At 46.0% G+C, this 18,376-nt stretch overlaps 1 protein-coding gene across 4 annotated transcripts in view; it reads left to right on the top strand.

Annotated features, from left to right (window-relative positions):
* LOC130181041 (cullin-9) overlaps positions 1-18,329 on the top strand; it is a 32,099-nt gene extending 13,770 nt beyond the window's left edge. For 2 of the 4 annotated variants that reach the window (XM_056394775.1, XM_056394779.1), the window contains 32 exons: positions 229-317; positions 413-518; positions 620-847; positions 1,617-1,707; positions 1,795-1,966; positions 2,057-2,162; positions 2,426-2,521; positions 2,622-2,797; positions 2,924-3,057; positions 3,256-3,441; positions 4,233-4,262; positions 5,529-5,662; positions 5,775-5,957; positions 6,705-6,862; positions 6,966-7,164; positions 7,269-7,440; positions 8,203-8,348; positions 8,517-8,643; positions 8,751-8,956; positions 9,597-9,853; positions 11,658-11,775; positions 11,904-12,152; positions 12,254-12,394; positions 12,754-12,918; positions 14,121-14,284; positions 14,440-14,533; positions 15,027-15,101; positions 15,505-15,615; positions 15,713-15,830; positions 15,924-16,057; positions 16,181-16,272; positions 16,566-18,329. In XM_056394775.1, the coding sequence (XP_056250750.1) occupies positions 229-317; positions 413-518; positions 620-847; positions 1,617-1,707; positions 1,795-1,966; positions 2,057-2,162; positions 2,426-2,521; positions 2,622-2,797; positions 2,924-3,057; positions 3,256-3,441; positions 4,233-4,262; positions 5,529-5,662; positions 5,775-5,957; positions 6,705-6,862; positions 6,966-7,164; positions 7,269-7,440; positions 8,203-8,348; positions 8,517-8,643; positions 8,751-8,956; positions 9,597-9,853; positions 11,658-11,775; positions 11,904-12,152; positions 12,254-12,394; positions 12,754-12,918; positions 14,121-14,284; positions 14,440-14,533; positions 15,027-15,101; positions 15,505-15,615; positions 15,713-15,830; positions 15,924-16,057; positions 16,181-16,272; positions 16,566-16,788 (4,680 nt within the window). In that variant the 3' untranslated portion in view covers positions 16,789-18,329. The remainder of the gene's footprint in view (positions 1-228; positions 318-412; positions 519-619; positions 848-1,616; positions 1,708-1,794; positions 1,967-2,056; positions 2,163-2,425; positions 2,522-2,621; positions 2,798-2,923; positions 3,058-3,255; positions 3,442-4,232; positions 4,263-5,528; positions 5,663-5,774; positions 5,958-6,704; positions 6,863-6,965; positions 7,165-7,268; positions 7,441-8,202; positions 8,349-8,516; positions 8,644-8,750; positions 8,957-9,596; positions 9,854-11,657; positions 11,776-11,903; positions 12,153-12,253; positions 12,395-12,753; positions 12,919-14,120; positions 14,285-14,439; positions 14,534-15,026; positions 15,102-15,504; positions 15,616-15,712; positions 15,831-15,923; positions 16,058-16,180; positions 16,273-16,565) is intronic. The other 2 variants (XM_056394777.1, XM_056394778.1) reach the window with 2 other exon arrangements.
* Positions 18,330-18,376: the final 47 nt, after the last annotated feature.

Genomic DNA, 18,376 nt, shown 5'->3' with positions numbered 1-18,376 from the left:
ACATCAGATCAATAATTAAACTGATCGTCTCCACAGTTCCACGACCTTCAGTGTGTGGTGTGTCAGGTTCAGAGTCTGTGGCTGTTGTTTCTCTGATGTAATCCAGATCGAGGTTCAATATAAGAACCAGATACGACCTGATAAAGGACTTTGATCAGGGTCAGGACAAGTAAACCTGATTGATCGCCTCTTATTGATCAGCCTTTCTCTGTGTGTTTATTGGTTCAGGTGACTCACAGTCGTGACACCTACCAGGATCTGGTTCGGCTGATGGAGCAGCACCGAGCCGACCGGGCTGTACAGCTCTCCATCCTCAGGTACTGACCTATCCCAGCCTGACCTCTCTGTCACATGTTGTTGTTGCCGTGGTGATGAATCTCATCTGATTGCGTTTTGTTCTTTGTTCCTGAAGGATCCTGAACAAGTTCCTGGACAACTACCAGGAGGACATGCTGCCGTGGCACGAGAGCATCGAGCCCTGCCTGTCCTCCATGACGGCCTTCATCAACGACAGAGAGGTGAGCACACACACACACACACACACACACACCAGAGGCGGGAAACAGAGACACACCCCCATCGCCTGATGTACGTTAACCTCCTGTGATTGGTCCCGCAGGTGGTCCAGCAGTTCATCCGCTTCCTGTACCGGCTGGCGTCTCTGAACAAAGACTACGCCGTGGTGATGTGTCGCCTGGGGACCAAAGAGGCTCTGGTCAAAGCTCTGGACAAACACAGCACCAACCTGCTGCTGGTCACCGAGCTGCGAGACCTCATCACCGACTGCGAGAAGTACGCCAGCCTCTACAAGAAGATGACCACCAGCGTCCTGGCAGGATGTATCCAGGTAAGAGAGCAGCGCGCCCTCGGCTCCTCACCTGTTGATGTCACAAGTCAGAATAACCTCTGACCTCGTCTCCTCCAGCTCCATGGAGAAGTCATGAGGTCAGGAAGATGTGAAGGAGGATTCATCTTTATAACACGTGGACCATCAATCCTCCTTTAACCACTAAAACAAAACTAACAGGATGAAATGTTGAAATAAGAAAACATGAGAGGAAAACACAAATAGAGAAAGTTGAGGCTGTAAAATAATAATTAAATAGAAATAATGAGCTGAGCAACAGAATAAATTATATTCTGACACAAGTTTAAAGTTTCCTGTCGTGTTAACTAGAGAAAATTCATGTTTAGGTCTTTACACAATGAGAGGATTCAGTGAAACAACATTAATGTATAGACTATAGTATTTAGTTCTGATGATGATGATGATGATGATGATGTAACTATAGATTCATCAGCTCGTTCTTCATAACGACTCCTGACTGATGAAAGAGGATGACTCTATATTTATGGATCCTGGCTTCAGTCCATCAGACAAAAACAGCTGCTCTGATGTTTCTACATGTATGTGGCTCTGCTGTGGTTTTAAATGTTGCTGCAGCAAGGCATTGTGGGACGGCATGTCTCCTTTCCTTCGGTAAAGGAAGCTCCAGTGTTTCCTAAAGGAGATGAGAGAGGAAGCAGAGAAGCTCCTTCCCTCATGAAGCTGCTCAGAGACTGAAGATCTTTTCAGTCTGAAGCTTCATCCCCGCTCTCTTTCTGTTTCCTGTCAGATGGTGTTGGGTCAGATCGAGGAGCATCGCCGCAGCCATCAGCCAATCAACATCCCCTTCTTCGACGTGTTCCTCCGTAATCTCTGCCAAGGTCCGTTCCCCTGTCTGTTCTGATGGAAGAAGCTTGTAGAAAATGTGTTGTAGCTGGTGTAACTGGTGTCACTGGTGTTGTGTTCAGGTTCCAGTGTGGAGCTGAAGGAGGATAAGTGCTGGGAGAAGGTGGAGGTTTCGTCCAATCACCATCGAGCGAACAAGCTGACCGACAAGAACCCCAAAACATACTGGGAGTCCAACGGCTGCACCGGGTCTCACTTCATCAACATCTACATGCACAAGGGAGTCGTCATCAGGTAGAACTGATCAATACTGTTACTGATACTGATCAGTACTGTTACTGATCACTCATTACTCCTGTTGACCTTTGACCTGTGTGTTTACAGACAGCTGGCCATCCTGGTGGCCAGTGAGGACTCCAGCTACATGCCGGCCCGGATCCTGGTCCTGGGGGGGGACGACCCCACCAACATCAACACTGAGCTCAACACAGTGAGTCTGGTTCTGGTTCTGGTTCAGGTCCTGGTTCTGGTTCAGGTCCTGGTCCTGAGGTACTTGAAACCAGACTTGGGTCCATGTCAGACCTGTCTCGGTCCTGGTCTGACCTGGACCGTCACAGACCTTTAACAGACTTCATTGATTGAATTCAAACTGTAAATCCAGTGGCGGTCAGAGGTCAGAGGTCAAACGGGTCTCTCAGGTCTCATTGTGTGTGTGTGTGTGTGTGTGTGTGTGTGCGTGTGCGTGTGTCTCAGGTGAACGTGACTCCGTCGGCCAGTCGTGTGGTTCTGCTGGAGAACATGACCCGGTTCTGGTCCATCATCCAGATCAGGGTCAAGAGATGTCAACAGGTCAGACTCTTAGTCCAGCTCTGGTTCTGTTTGGATCTGCTCCTGTGGTCTTCTGTAACCCCCCCTCTCCTCTCTGACCCCCCCCCCCCCCCTGTAACAGGGTGGTATTGACACCAGGGTCCATGGTTTTGAGGTCCTGGGTCCGAAGCCGACATTCTGGCCCGTGTTCAAGGAGCAGCTGTGCTGTCGGACCTACCTGTTCTACAGCACCAAGGCCCACACCTGGTGTCAGGAGGTGATGGAGGACAAGACGCAGCTGCTGCAGCTCTTCAACAAGTAAATATACTACAGTACTACTGTCAGTACTACTGTCAGTACTACAGCTGCAGTACAGATACTCACTGAGAATCCTGTGTGTGTGTGTGTGTGTGTGTGTGTGTGTGTGTGTGTGTGTGTGTTCAGACTGAACAGCGCTCTCAGACACGAGCAGATGTTCGCAGATCGTTTCCTGCCGGACGCTGAAGCAGCTGAAGCTCTGGGCCGAACCTGCTGGGAGGCTCTGATCACCCCCATCGTCCACAGCATCACACTGTCAGGTACACGCACACACACACACGCACACGCACGCACGAACACACACGCACACATGTACACACAGACACACACGCACACACGCGCACACACATGCACACACACACATGCACACACACACGCACACACACACACACACACACACACACATTCTCTGCCTAAGATAGCAGTAAATGCCCACACTCCACTCTGTTTTTACCCAGAATCCTCGGTGTCCAGCCCTCTGTCGTGGCTGCTCAGTGAGTACCTAGATAACGCCGAGTCGGCTCGACGCTGTAAGAGCCGGGCGGCCATCTTTAACTCCAGAGTGAGACGCCTCACACACCTGCTGGTCCACGTGGACACGAGCCGACCGGACAGCGAGGAGCTGAAGCCGCCCGTCAAATCAAGTGAGTGTGAGACAGACAGCAGCTGCTCTCGTCTGATTTATTAAAACATTTTACTCTCCATGTCGAGATGTGGGACGTGGGAACACGACGGACAGAGACCAACAAGAAACATGACAGTTTCTTAATCTGTTGCCATCAAAGTCAGAAGTAGTTTAGGCAGCTGGTTAGCTTAGCTTAGCATAAAGACTGGAAACAGGGGGAAACAGCTAGCCTGGCTCCCAGCAGCTCTGAAGTCACTGACTGACATGTAGGATAACAAATATTCATCTAATGCTTCAAGAGGTGTCCGTCTCCTCTGACTGTAAACAACACGATCAATAAAGTCTGACTTTATTTAAATGACTGATCAGAATCAGAATCTGGTTTATTACCAAGTATGTTTTCAACATACAAGGAATTTTGTTTTAGTTCTGCAGGTCAGATAGATAGAAATTAATCATCAATCAAAATATTTACAATGAAAATGTGATTTTTAGAAATCGTCAGGTTCATCAGTGATGTGTTTTTTTGTTTTAAGAATGAAGCCACAAGTTAAACTGAAAAATCCTACAGTCAGTAAATCTGACAGACTATTTCAGTGTTTGGTTTCTGATAGGAACTAGAGAAGCTCTGCAGCCTGAACTCTCTGCTGTCTCTGTAGATTTACTGTACGTCTAAACCTGGATTAGGTCTGTTTTGCTTTTTACCAGGAAAGATTTTCAGCCCTGAGTAGTGTCTGCAGGTGTCGGCCTCAGAGCAGGCTGCTGGTGTCCTTTACTCCTCCGTGTTTAAAGAGTGTATTTTGTTTCCAGAAGGTCTCAACAGGAGCAAAGAGTTGAAGAGTAAGTAACAGCTGCGTTCAGAAGCTGCATTTGTTTTCTGTTCTGTGTCATCACGTGTCCAGGTGAGGACAGGAAGTCGTCACGTCGCCTCCTGCTGTTTGACCTCTGAACTATCAAACTGCAGCAACTCAGACGACCCGCTCACAGTAAAGTTTGAGTTTGATCTATAAACTGTATTTTTGTTATTTTCAAAAAAGATTGACTCTCTGTGGTTCTCAGCTCCAAAAACTCAGGGGAAAAAAAAAATATATATATATATATATATATTTCTCTGTGCACATTTCTCAGTGCACAGAGAAATGCACACAGCCTGTATTCAGAAACTGAGCCTTAAAACCAGCCGCCAGGAACTTTGTGATGTCACAACAAAGCAGTCACCAAGCCCCGCCCACCTGGACCCACCATCCAAACCTTGCAGGATTTGGTTTCTCTGAGTGTTTTTACCTGAAATCTGCTTTATTTTTATTGGATCACTCAGAAAACAGTCAGCCAATCAGAAGAGATGTTCAGAGCCTCCTCTCTTCTGATTGGCTCACAGACCTGTTGTTACTAGAGCTGCAGAGAGAAGCCTGAGAGAGGAGATGTAAAACTACACTGAGATGGTTTTTATATCTTCTGATGGATCAACACTTCAAATAAAACACAGAAGAAGAAGAAACATGGAGCTTTAAAGGTTTTTTTTTTTTTAAGTTTACAGTAAAATTAAACCATCAATTCACCCAAAGTATTAAAAAAAAAAAAATCACAGCTTTAAAAGACAATGTTTAATAGCAGCAAAATATTTACATTAGAGAAGCTGGAACCAGAGACCAATCGATCAACTGATCAATCATTTCAGCTCTACTTGTGACTTTGATTTCAGTCTAAACATCAGGTTATTAATGAGCTAGAATCCAATCTAAAGTGACTTTGATGTAAACGTCCAGCAGGGGGCGTCAGCTGACTCTTTCTCCTCCTCGTCTGAACCGACAAACATTCGGCTTCAAACAAACAAACAAACAAACCTGAATCATCCGGAAACGTTTATGCTCCATCGTTTTCTTTCAGTTTGGACTGCTCTTATTTTCACTGCTGACTTCCTGTTCCCATTGTAGCCACAACACTGATGTGATTTCTTTTCAGATGGAAAGGAAGAGCAGAGCAGAGGCACGGCTTTATCTTTACGTTCATGGCTGCTGTTTTCATTTCCCGTTTCATTTCTCTGGTTTGAAGCATCAACGACAAACTTCATTCAGAAAATCAAACTCTCTAAAATTTTACTTCCAGACGGGAAAGAGGGTAAAAACAAAGACAACGCCGCAGCTTCGTCGTCTTCTACTTCCTCTGCCAAGCCCAAGGTGAAGAGCAGCAGCAGCATCGCAGGCATCGCCCTCTGTTGGCAGGGGGTGGTACAGCGGCAGGTAAGAGGATCGTGTTTGTTGTCTATCAATGGATTTTTGTCCTCAGAAATTCAGTCCTGATGTTTTCTCAGATTATGAAGCATCATGTCACTTCCCCCCTTCTTCCCTTCAGGTGAAGAAGTTCCTGGAGTCCAGCTGCAGTCTGCCGGACTTCGTGGAGCGTTACCGGACCCTGTACCTGCGGCTGAAGAACGCCATGGAGGAGCTGTTCGGACAGCAGACGGCGTTCGTCCTCGCCCTTCGACACGGCTTCTCTGCTGCTCTGCTGCAGCTCTCCATCCTCAGAGCCATGCACGTAAGTCCAAGTCCAGGTCCAGGTCCAGGTTCAGGTTATCTCTGGTTATTTGAGCAAGAAACGTAGAGAGTCAACACCGGATTAAAGCTTCCAAAACTTTATTGAACTGAACACAGGCGGCGTTTCATAAGACAAATGACCGACATGTATCATTTCTGGGACTTCCTCATCTGTTTACCAACTATTTTAACCTTTTATTAATGTATCTGGTTTGTCGGCCATTTGCCTGATGAAGACGCGACCAGCACGAAGACCCCTTAAAACCAGGCTTACCCCAGCTCTCCATCCTGTTTAATATCACTGATAACTCTGGTTTAACTCTGTCTTAACTCTGATTTAACCCAGCACTCAGTCCCCAGAACCAGGCATGTACAGTAAGCCTCCACAACAGGATTAAGCCTGACTTAACTAAAACCTGACTAACATGCATAAGACATAAACTAGATTTAAGTCTCGTTTGACCCCTCTTGCTCAACACCATTAAACTCTGGTTTAAGACGGACTTTAACAAACCTTACTTCAGCTCTCTGTCTTCAGAGATAAGTCAGGTTTAACTCAGGTCTAACCCTGGATTATTAAGATCGCTAGTAATTAATATGAATTAAAGTTAGTCAGTTCATTCTGAATATGAAACTGTAAATATACTAAAGTGCTGCCTCCTGTTTTACCTCTAATCCAGGTTTTGTTCGGGTTAAACTCAAGTTTAGTTGATCTGTGCAGTGATGACAGTGTTTTCTTTGTGTGCAGGTGAGCGAGCGTTTTGCTCAGTACATCGATCAGATGATTCAGGTCAGCGGCGCGGCGTCCGGCAGCGTGGAGACTCTGGAGCGGCTGCAGCAGTTTCTGGAGCCGATGCTCTTCCTGTCGGGCCTCGAGCTCGCCAGCACCTTCGAGCACTTTTACAGGTCTGAACGCCACGAAACCAACACAGCTGCAGTTCAAACCGGAGTTTCATGATATTACAGTATGACACTGGAGCGCATGAAATCTAAAGCTCTCTCTCCTCAGGTACTACCTGGGCGACCGGCTGCTGGCTCAGGGGAACGTGTGGTTGGAGAGCGCCGTCATCGATCACATCGGCAGCTGCTTCCCGAGTCGCTTCCCTCAGCAGATGTTGAAGAACCTGAGCGAGTCGGCCGAGCTGCAGCAGGAGTTTCACCTGTACAGGCTGCAGCAGCTCGACCGCCGCCTGCAGGAGCACGATCAGGTCAGAAAAAACCCACACCTTCTCATGGTCGTTTCAGTCAGGGGTTCCTCAACTTGTTTTCATCTCCTTCACATTCTGGATTTGTCCTTTTCTTGTTGCCGTAGATGATGGAGGAGGAGTGGACGGACTCAGACGAGGAGGCGGATGTCCAGGTTCTGGTTCTGTCTCCACGCTGCTGGGCCGTGTCCTCACTTTGTTTCCTCGACGAACCAGCAAAACACTTTCCATCTGAACTCTGCTCCTACTTGAACCAGTTCACCCAGTTCTACTCTCACAGTCAGTACCAGCTCACCCAGTTCTTCACACACAAACTGGTTTTATTTCTTAGCTAAACCAGGTTTAATTTGGTCTTTAATCGGGTTTACAGTAGTTCTGTTTTATATCTGTCATAAACCAGGCTTAAGTCAGGCTTAAACCATTCTTATTTATTTTATAGATTTATTTTATAAATAAGAATGGTTTAATCAGGCTTACAGTATTTCTGATGTAAACCAGGCTTAAGTCAGGATTATTTCCACTGTTAAAAGGTCTAAATCCACCCAGTCTCACCCAGAGAGAGGCTGTTTATTGTTCTTCATGTCGTGTTTTCTGGTGTGTGTCACTGTGGATCTAATCACACCTGTGTGTGTGTGTGTGTGTGTGTGTGTGTGTGTGTGTGTGTGTGTGTGTGTGTGTGTGTGTGTGTGTGTGTGTGTGTGTGTGTGTGTGTGTGTGTGTGTGCGTGTGTGTGTCTGTGTGTGTGTCTGTGTGTGTGTCTGTGTGTGTGTGTGTGTCTGTGTGTGTGTGTGTGTCTGTGTGTGTGTGTGTGTGTGTGTGTCTGTGTGTGTGTGTCTGTGTGTGTGTGTGTGTGTGTGTGTGTGTGTGTGTGTCTGTGTGTGTGTCTGTGTGTGTGTGTGTCTGTGTGTGTGTGTCTGTGTGTGTGTGTCTGTGTGTGTGTGTGTGTGTGTTGTGTGTGTGTTGTGTGTGTGTGTGTGTGTTGTGTGTGTGTTGTGTGTGTGTTGTGTGTGTGTGTGTGTGTGTGTTGTGTGCGTCCGTCAGGTCAGTCCATGTACGGTCTGAGTCACTCGAAGCCTCGGCGGCTGCAGTGGACGTGGCTCGGTCACGCCGAGCTGCAGTTCGGCTACTGGACGCTGCACGTCTCCACGCTGCAGATGTTCATCCTGCTGCAGTTCAACAACCAGGAGGTAACACACACACACACACACACACACACACACACACACACACACACACACACACACACGTGTTTCTGGTGTGAAGAACAGAATCCACAGTTTGAGTTTAGAGATGTTCCACAGTGACTTTTCTCCTGGACGCCGTCACTGACCTCTGACCTCTGTGTCCCTCTGCAGGAGGTCCAGGTGGACTCTCTGCTGCAGGTGACCGGTCTGTCTGCTGCCGTCCTGCTGCACGCTCTGATGCCGCTCATCAGTGAGGGGGGGCCGCTGACCTGCAGCCAGCCAGATGATCCCAGCCAAGGTCAGAGACACACACACACACACACACACACACACACACACACACACACACACACACGTCCTGTCCCCCTCCTCCTCCTGTCTGACTGACCCTCTGTCTACTCTCAGGTGTGCTGATGTTGAACCAGCAGGCGGCGTCTCGCAGTCTGGACGGCGTCCCGGCGTCAGTGCAGCTGCTGCCCAGACAGACGTACCTGAACGTGGACGAGGACGCGGCCGGCACACTGGAGAGGAAGAGGAACTACATCTACTGTCTGATCGTCCACATCATGAAGCAAGAGAAGGAGATGCACATCGACAACCTCGTCTTCAAGGTCAGAGGTCACAGGGAGCGGCAGAGCAGGAAGTCCTTTTATTTCTGTCAGACAGCATCAGAGTAAATCCAAAATATGAAATTATTTACAAAATTATCACAAAGCCACAGAGTACGAGACAGTAGCATCATGGGAAATGTAGTTGTACAAATATATACATTTTTCATGTTGCACCATAAACATGTTTTTTTTAACCTTCAGGTCAAACTTCTGTTCAATGACCTGGATTTTGTTCTAACGTCTCTTAAGCTTAAACCACTCTTCTTTCTGTTATAAACCAGGCTTAAGTCAGACTTAAGTCTGTCTTATGTCAGGCTTAAATCAATCTTATTTCGTCTAAAAATCAGGCTAAAAACAGGCTTATGTCAGACTTATTTCTGTTTTAAACCAGGCTTAAGTCAGGCTTAAATCAATCTTATACAATCAGGCTTTTATTTACTTTAGCACGAGTAAATCCAAAATATGAAACTGTTTACAAAATTATTACAAAGCTAAAGAGTATAAGACTGAAGCATCATGGGAAATGTAGTTCCAGAATGATATAAACTTTTAATGTTGCACCACCTTCAGGTGAAATCTCTGTTAAACGACCTGGAGTTTGTTCTGACGTCTCTCTGTTCTGGTCTCTGGTCTCCTCCAGGTTCTGGACTCGTGTCAGAAACAGGAAGCGTCTCGGTCTCCTGGCGCGGGTCGTTTCAGCTGCAGCACCAGCGACGTGCTCTCCTGCATCATGCATGTCATCAGCAAAGGCTGCATCCGCCGCAATGAGGAGAACCTGCACATCGTGGAGTTCCTCCCCGAGGACCCGTCCACGCCGCAGAAGGGCCAGGCCCAGTTCTCCTTCAGCCGCTCCGAGATCAGCAAGGACGCCGCCTCCGACAGCCGCGCCGACATAAGGTGTGACCTCTGACCTCTGACCTTACACATGGGGTTAAATCTGGCTGTCAAGGGTTATTTAAGTTTGTTTAGTGTTTCCTGTTCCTTCATTCGTTCATAAAGAGGAGTCAGAGCAGGAAGTGTCAGAGCAGCAGTCTTCATGTTCATCCTCGTCATCCTCACGTTCACCCTGCTGCTTTATGAAGCCGTCACTTTGTCTGTTCCCAGATTTTAATCTTGTTTTTAAAGGATCAGACGACTGTTCCACCCTGTAACAACAAACCCTGTTCAGCCTCCATCAGTTTTAACACTGTGATTGAACATCTGTCACTTCCTGATTGTTCCCTCAGACGGTTCCTGGATTTCCTCCTGACTGATGGAAAAGAGGAATTAAAATGATTGGAATGAGTTAGTTTGATGTGGAGCAATAGATCAATAAAACAATCTCTATTTTCTGTATAATTCAAATAACATTTATCTGTCCAGTGAACGTAATGGAAATAAATTGGAAATGACGAAAACATGGAGATTTTATCTTCCAGATCTGAGTTCAGTTTGTGTTACTGCAATTTGTATTTATTCTGTCTGTTTCACCTTTGACCTCTGTGGCTGCTGCTCTGGATCCGACTCTTTACTTTCTAAATCAGATTAAAACTAAATCCGACTCCTCGTTAACTAATCAAATCAAACTGTGATTCCTCCTAAACAGCCAAAATGTAAATGTTTAATTTTCTATTAAAAGAAAATAAAGAAGAGATTTAAACTTTGAACCTGCTTTCTGCTTTTTGCCTTTCTTTGTAGTGATTAACATGATTATCAATTGATTATTAATACAGTATGATTTATCGTAAAGATTCATAAACTTTCACTTGAATCAAATACATTTTAATTTTGATCAAAACATTTTCTATTGTAACACCTGTAGCACACAAATAGAAATAACTGTAAATTCAGTTTAACAAGTTTAACACCATCAGCACTTATTGCTTTTTAAATGTAGATATGAAAACTTAATTAAATACAAACTGTATGAAATTGATAACGAATCAGTTCTCCAAACACAAAGTGTTTTATATTAATTAACATTAAAACATTTACAGCTGCGTGTTGTTTTCCAGCAAAGATAACTGGGCTGTTAGTGGCTGGGAGGCCGGTGAGGCGTTCACTGTCGACTCACTTTGGAAACAAAAACACAGAAAAACTGTTTATTTTTCTGCAATTAGGAACAAAATTAAACGTTATTTCATTGAAATGTTATAATTTAAACCCAAACACCTGGTGTTTTTAAAAGACAGACGTCCATCATCAATCTGTCAGTCAGCGGTGACATTTCATTTTACTTTAAGTGTTTGTTAATTGATTTGAATCTAGTTCAGCTCCACAGTGTTTCTCAGGTCGAGACGCCGCTGTGTTGGTCTGAACGTCTCCAGAACAAAATGATCATGTCCAGTTCAGACTGTGAACTTGTTCTTATTTTAGCAGCAACTTTACATTTTACATATAAATTAGAATTGGTTTTTAAATTTTAAATGTAATTCTATATTTTTTACATTTAATATTATATTTAGACAAATGGAAAATAAAATTTCAGTGTGATTAAAAGATGTAATTTGAATGTTGGCAGCTGTGGACTTCCATACACACAGAGGATGATACTGATTTTATTTTAAACTGAATTAATAAAAAACTAAAGGATGGAGAGAAATAAAGTTTTTCAAAATAAAATGTCCATAGTGGAAGAAGAAGGAGCAGCTGTTAGCTCACCTGTGTCACCTGCTACAGGTCTGTGTGTTTACGTGTTGGTTGGTCTCTGTGTGTGTTTCAGTCTGGTCGCGGCGCCACGGCGGTTCGAGGACGGGGTTCTGGACGCGGTTCTGTTCTCGATGGGCCGGACCATGACGCAGGAGGAGGTCCGTCAGCTGATGCAGAGGACGGTCCAGCAGGTGGGTTTGACTCAGGTCTCTGACAGAGGTGGACTCCTGGTCTATATGTTAAAGTGAATCCAGACTCAGCTCAGGTTCAGGTGTGTTTAGTTTCAGACAGGTGATCTTGTCTCTCGTCGTCCCCTCAGGTTTCAGTGACTCTGAGTCTGGACCTGGACCGGGCCGAGCACCTGCTGGTTCACTGTAAGTGGAACGTGGACCTGCTGGTACAGCGCTACACCGACGACTCCGACTCCCTTATCATGGCCGCCGGGCTCAAGTGCCGAAACCCTCAGCCGCCGCCGAGCCCCGCCTCCACCTGCCCGGTCTGCCTGGGCCCCCGCAGCCCCGCCCTGGAGTCGGTCCCCTCCCTGAGCTGCATGCACTACTGCTGCCGGGTCAGACACACAGACACACAGAGACGTCAGTGTGTTGTAGTGTGTATGACATGTGTTTTACTGTGTGTGTGTGTGTGTGTGTGTGTGTGTGTGTGTTACAGTCGTGCTGGCAGGAGTACCTGACGGCGAGGATCGAGCAGAACCTGGTGATGAACTGTGACTGTCCAATCACAGACTGCCAGGCTCAGCCCACCTCACAGTTCTTCCTCAACATCCTCACTGATAAGGACACCATCGCCAAGGTAACGCACCACCTGTCACCCTGACAACGGAACCTCAGAGAGCGCAAACAACTAGTTCAAAATAAATGTATCTGAACTTGAAGTAGATTTCAGAATAAAAGTCTGAACATCCAAACTTTTATTTCCCCTCTGAAGTTCAGTTATATTTTATTTTAAATATTAATTAATAAAAAACAAATAAAAACAAAAGCACAGAGAGAAAAACATTTTTTTATCAAAGGCTTCATGTAAATCCAGAGTTTTTCAAAATAAAATGACCATTGGAAGAAGAAGGAGCTACTCATCATCATCAGTTTATATACAGGAGGATTACAGGACCTGACCCTGGACTAACCCCTCCTCTCCTTCCTCTTCCTCAGTATGAGAATGCCTTGCTCAGAGGTTACGTGGAGTGCTGCTCCAACCTGACGTGGTGCACCAACCCTCAGGGCTGCGACCAGATCCTCTGTAAGGAGAACATGGGCAGCATGGGAACCTGCTCCAAGTGCTGCTGGTCCTCGTGCTTCAGCTGCAACTTCCCTGAGGTCAGAGTCTGAAAACACACAAGACCCAGAGAGAGAGAGACAGGAAACAGGCAGGAAACACACGGGAAACATGCAGGGAACAGGCAGGAAACACACGGGAAACAGGCAGGAAACATGCAGGGAACAGGCAGGAAACACATGGGAAACAGGCAGGAAACATGCAGGAAACAGGCAGGAAACACACGGGAAACATGCAGGGAACACACGGGAAACATGCAGGGAACATGCAGGAAACAGGCAGGAAACACACGGGAAACATGCAGGAAACAGGCAGGAAACACACGGGAAACAGGCAGGAAACATGCAGGAAACAGGCAGGAAACACACGGGAAACATGCAGGGAACATGCAGGAAACACACGGGAAACAGGCAGGAAACATGCAGGAAACAGGCAGGAAAAACACGGGAAACATGCAGGAAACAGGCAGGAAAACATGGGAAACATGCAGGAAACAGGCAGGAAACACACGGGAAACATGAAGGAAACACACAGGAAACATGCAGGAAACATGCAGGAAACATGCAGGAAACATGCAGGAAACATGCAGGGAACATGCAGGAAACACAGGGGAAACATGAAGGAAACACACAGGAAACACACAGGAAACATGCAGGAAACATGCAGGAAACATGCAGGAAACATGCAGGAAACACGCACGAAACACGCAGGAAACAGGCAGGAAATATGCAGGAAATATGCAGGAAACATGCAGGAAACACACAGGAAACACGAAGGAAACAGGCAGGAAACACACAGGAAACATGAAGGAAACAAACAGGAAACATGCAGGAAATATGCAGGAAACACACACGAAACACGCAGGAAACACACAGGAAATATGCAGGAAACACACAGGAAACATGCAGGAAACATGCAGGAAACATGCAGGAAACACACAGGAAACACGAAGGAAACAGGCAGGAAACACACAGGAAATATGCAGGAAACACACAGGAAACATGCAGGAAACATGCAGGAAACAGGCAGGAAACACACAGGAAACGCACACCTTACTGATGTGTGTTTAGACCAGAGGCTGCAGGTCTGTCAGTCTGGAGAGTTGGCCTCAGTTCAGCAGATCCACAAGCTTCTACACTCACATGCTTAGATAATGTCATTTAGCTCTTTAGGGGTTTTTATTTGGATGTTTGGTGAACTACATCAGTAACTCCTCCCCCCCCCCCCCCCCCCCCCCCCGCAGGCCCACTACCCAGCCAGCTGCAGCCACATGTCGCAGTGGATGGATGATGGAGGTTACTATGAAGGGATGAGTATGGAGGCTCAGAGCAAACACCTCGCCAAGCTGATCTCCAAACGCTGCCCAAGCTGCCAGGCTCAGATCGAGAAGAACGAAGGCTGTCTGCAGTACGCACACACACACACACGCACACACACACACACACACACACACACACACACACACACACACACACACACACACACACACACACACACACACACTGAGGCTGATGATGATGATGATGATGAGGCTGGTGGTGGTTTTCTTCCTCTGTCCTCAGTATGACCTGTGCCAAGTGTAACCACGGTTTCTGCTGGCGGTGTCTGAAACCCTGGAAACCAACACATAAAGATTACTACAACTGCTCCGCCATGGTTGGTCCAAACACTGTCACATGATCACGTCAGACATCCAATCAAAATCAATAGGCTCACAATCTGGGATCATCACTGTTTATATATAAAATATATATATAAAAGAAAAGCAAACAAAAAAAAAATGAATCTAAAAACTGATGGAAGTTGAAATTTCATGAACAAAACGATTCAAAAACTGATCTGATCTTGGACATTGATTAAATCTTCCTGTTCTACTCTTACTGTGTGTAATTAATCATTTGATTTAATGAGTTTCTGGGAAGAATATATATATATATATATATATATATATATATAATAAAGTGAAAACCATAAAATAAAATGTATAAAAGAGAGCAACAAGAGAGAACAAAGATGTGACTGATGCAGCTTCTCGTAATCCCACCATTTTTACACCTGGTTCAAACTTGAATCATGTATCCAGAGTCATTTCTGTGTTTTATGTTTCATCATGTTGTTGTTGTTGTTGTTGTTGTTGTTGCTGCTGCAGGTGAGTAAAGCAGCCCGTCAGGAGAAGAAGTTCCAGGATTATAACGAGAGATGCACCTTCCACCATCAGGCCAAGGTAGGACACCGGTCCAGATCCGGACCTGAGTTTTATTGTGAAGGGAATTTCCTCATCCACTATTACTGTTTACCACTTTTACAATGAAGGGGCCTAATGATTTTTATGCAAAAGATAAGACTTTTATTGTGGAACAACCGGGGCTTTTACTATGAAGCAGCTGGAAGACTTTTACTGTGAAGGAGCCCTATTAAAAAAACTGGTGGGGCTTTTATTTTGAAGCAAGTTGATGACTTTGGCTGTGAAATTAATTAGAATAGAATATTCTAAAAGTATTTTTGTGAGATTACATGTTATATTAGTTTGTCGTCTTCAGTCTCAGGGTTGAGACCGTTCAGGTTCAGGTTCAGGTTCAGGTTCAGGTCTTCATTCTGGATCAGTCTCTGTTCATCGTGTGTTTCAGGACTTTGCGATCAACCTGGAGAACAAAGTGTCGTCCATCAATGAAGCTCTGCAGATGAAGTCACTGACCTTCGTCATCGACGCCTGTAAAGTCCTCGCTCAGGCTCGAAAGGTAAAACCACCATCATCATCATCATCCTCATCATCATCAGCAGCTGTGATCCTGCTGAGCTCTCTGTGTTGACTGAGCCCTGCTCTGTGGTCTGCAGGTTCTGGCCTACTCCTGCGTCTACAGCTACTACAACCAGGAGACGGAGAAGATGGACGTGATGGAGCAGCAGACGGAGGCGCTGGACCTTCACACCAACGCCCTGCAGATCCTGCTGGGTGAGCCGCTGCACCACACTCACCATTATAAACCCTGTGTCCGACCCGGTCTGACCCGGTCTGACCCTGTCTCCTGGTCTCGTCCGTCCTCAGAGGAGACTCTGCTGCAGTGCACCGACCTGGCCTCGTGCGTCCGCCTGCTGAAACCCGAGCACCTGAACACCGGCCTGGAGCTGATCCGACGCATCCAGGAGCGCCTGCTGGCCATCCTGCAGCACTCCACCCAGGTAGAAACCAGTTCAGAGATGGGCCGGAACCAGTATAGAACCAGTCCATAACAATAATGATAATAATGGCTGCTACAGTTTTATAGTTTATAATCCAGGTTCCTGTGTTTCTGCCTGGTCCAGGACTTCAGGGTGGGTTATCAGTCCAAGAGCAGCCAGGAACCAGAATCCACTCAGGCCTCCAACCTGTCCAACCACACCGACGCCAACAAAGTGTGAGTACGACTCCAGGCTGCAGGACGAGGCTCCGCAGAGTTTATCAGTGTCAGGATGTGGAGGTGTTTTTATTCCTCCACACGGCTCATTCTCGGGGACACGATGTCTCAGGAACACCTGGACGGAACTTCTTCAAAATTGGCACAAACATTCACCTGGACTCAAGGACGATCTGATTAGATTTTAGTGGTCAAAGGTTAAAGGTCACAGTTGGAAAATAAGTAAATTAAATAAAAATGAAACGCTGGACACAGCTCAGATTTTATTCAGTTTTTTCCTCTATGCTCCTCAGGTCGAAGTCGGACCGAGCGTCGGACTCTGGAGACTCGGACAACAACAACTACACAGGTGAGGAGGGCGGCGAGGAGGCGGAGGACGAGGACGACGAGTACGATGAAGAGTATGTCCCCGAGTGGCACGAGGACTACGATGAGGACGACATCGACGAGGACGACTTCTTCTCCGACGATGACGAGTCCGAGAACCTGGAGAGGGACTTCAGCCCCTTCGACTGAGCCGCACGGAAGAACACGAACCTCCCTGAGTCGAAGGAAGAGAGAGAGGACAAGTCGGGCCCCGCCAAGGCCCCGCCCCCTCCTCACCACCATCCGACGCCACCTGAGAACGTCAGGAACGACGGGAGACGATCAGAGGGACGTCCTCCTTCACCTGAACCCCCCCACCCCAAACACAGCTGCACTCGCTTTTCCACTTACTGTATTTTACCTTCTGTATTTTCATGAAGTGAGAGTACGGAAGAGGACGAGGGTCAAAAGACAGAAGCGTCAGTTCTGAGTTTGATCTTTAAATTCTGAGAAAAAATGAGACAAAAGTCTTTGTTTAAATTATGAGAATAAACGAGTTAATTTTGATCTGAAAGTCATGAAACGACTTAATAGTTTTTTTTGCTCACTGTCTGATCCCAGTCTGAAACCAGTTCAAACCCAGTTTAAACCCAGTTTAAACTCAATCAGAACTCTACCTTGATAATATAAACCAGTCTGAAACAAGGTCAAACCAGTTAAACCCAATCTGAAACCAGTTTTAAACCAGTATGAAGAAACCAGTCAATTAAAACCACACTGGACTTTAATCTCAGAAATGTTCCGTCACTAAAATTCAGACTTAAATTTTAAATTGAGATTTTCTGTCTCTGGCCCTGATTAAATAATCCCGACTTTAATCTCAGAACTTTTTTGTTGCTTCGGTTCTGGCCTGGCGTCTCTTCCGTACTGACCCGCCTCGGTTCTGTCCTGGTTCTGGATCTCGGTGGTTTTGGTGTCGGTGGACGGATCTCTCCCAGAGGAGGTCTGTTAGTCTGAGATGTGTCACAGAACAAAATGTTTGTGTTTGTTTCCTGCTGCTGCTTTTTGGAGTTTTTCCTGAGACGAGTAAAAAAATAAAAATAAAAACCAGAAAAAAGGGATTAGTGATCCGGATCAGAGACTGTGAGTCCAGCTCTCATCATCTTTTTGTACCTGATGTAAACTCAGTTAGCACTTAGAGACCTTTCTTTCATCACACGTTCTGCCTTGATTTCTTTTTATGGAGGTTGCCTTGATTTGAGAGTAAGAGAAATAGAGACGATTAAAATGCAACACTCTGTTTCAGATTTAGATTTACTGACAGTTACAGAAGAGAGTTTTTTTTACATGTTTGAGGAGTTGGATGTTTCTATGCATCTGAAGAAACAGGTTGAATCCTGAGCAGAGTGTCTGGGAGCTGCACATTCTGACATCAGCCTCTGAAGTATCACTGCAATAACTGATCGATCAATTATCGGCTCACTGTTGCGTCATTTGCTAAGCAAAGACTCTGTCACCTGCTCTGTTTTCTGTCTTTAAAAAGGACGTTGCTAAGAAGAGTTTTTGGGTTTGTTGTCGAGAACTCGGCGCTCTGCAGGAGTGGAGGGATATCTGATATCCCAGCTTCCTGTTTTGCTGTAATTTTGATTGAGAGATCCTATATTCATATTGTTGATGTTCTTTCTGGTTTCTTTGTTGGAGTCGAGCGACTTCAGCCAGCAAACTAAATAAAAGCTTTTTCTGCTACGCTGCAGGCCGACTCTCATTTCATGGAAAAACCCTGAAATGTTCCTGAATT

This window comes from Seriola aureovittata, chromosome 14, assembly GCF_021018895.1.
Source record: "Seriola aureovittata isolate HTS-2021-v1 ecotype China chromosome 14, ASM2101889v1, whole genome shotgun sequence".
NCBI lineage: Eukaryota > Metazoa > Chordata > Actinopteri > Carangiformes > Carangidae > Seriola > Seriola aureovittata.
Note: the sequence above shows the minus strand (reverse complement) of the source record. Positions and strands in the feature narration are given on the sequence as shown.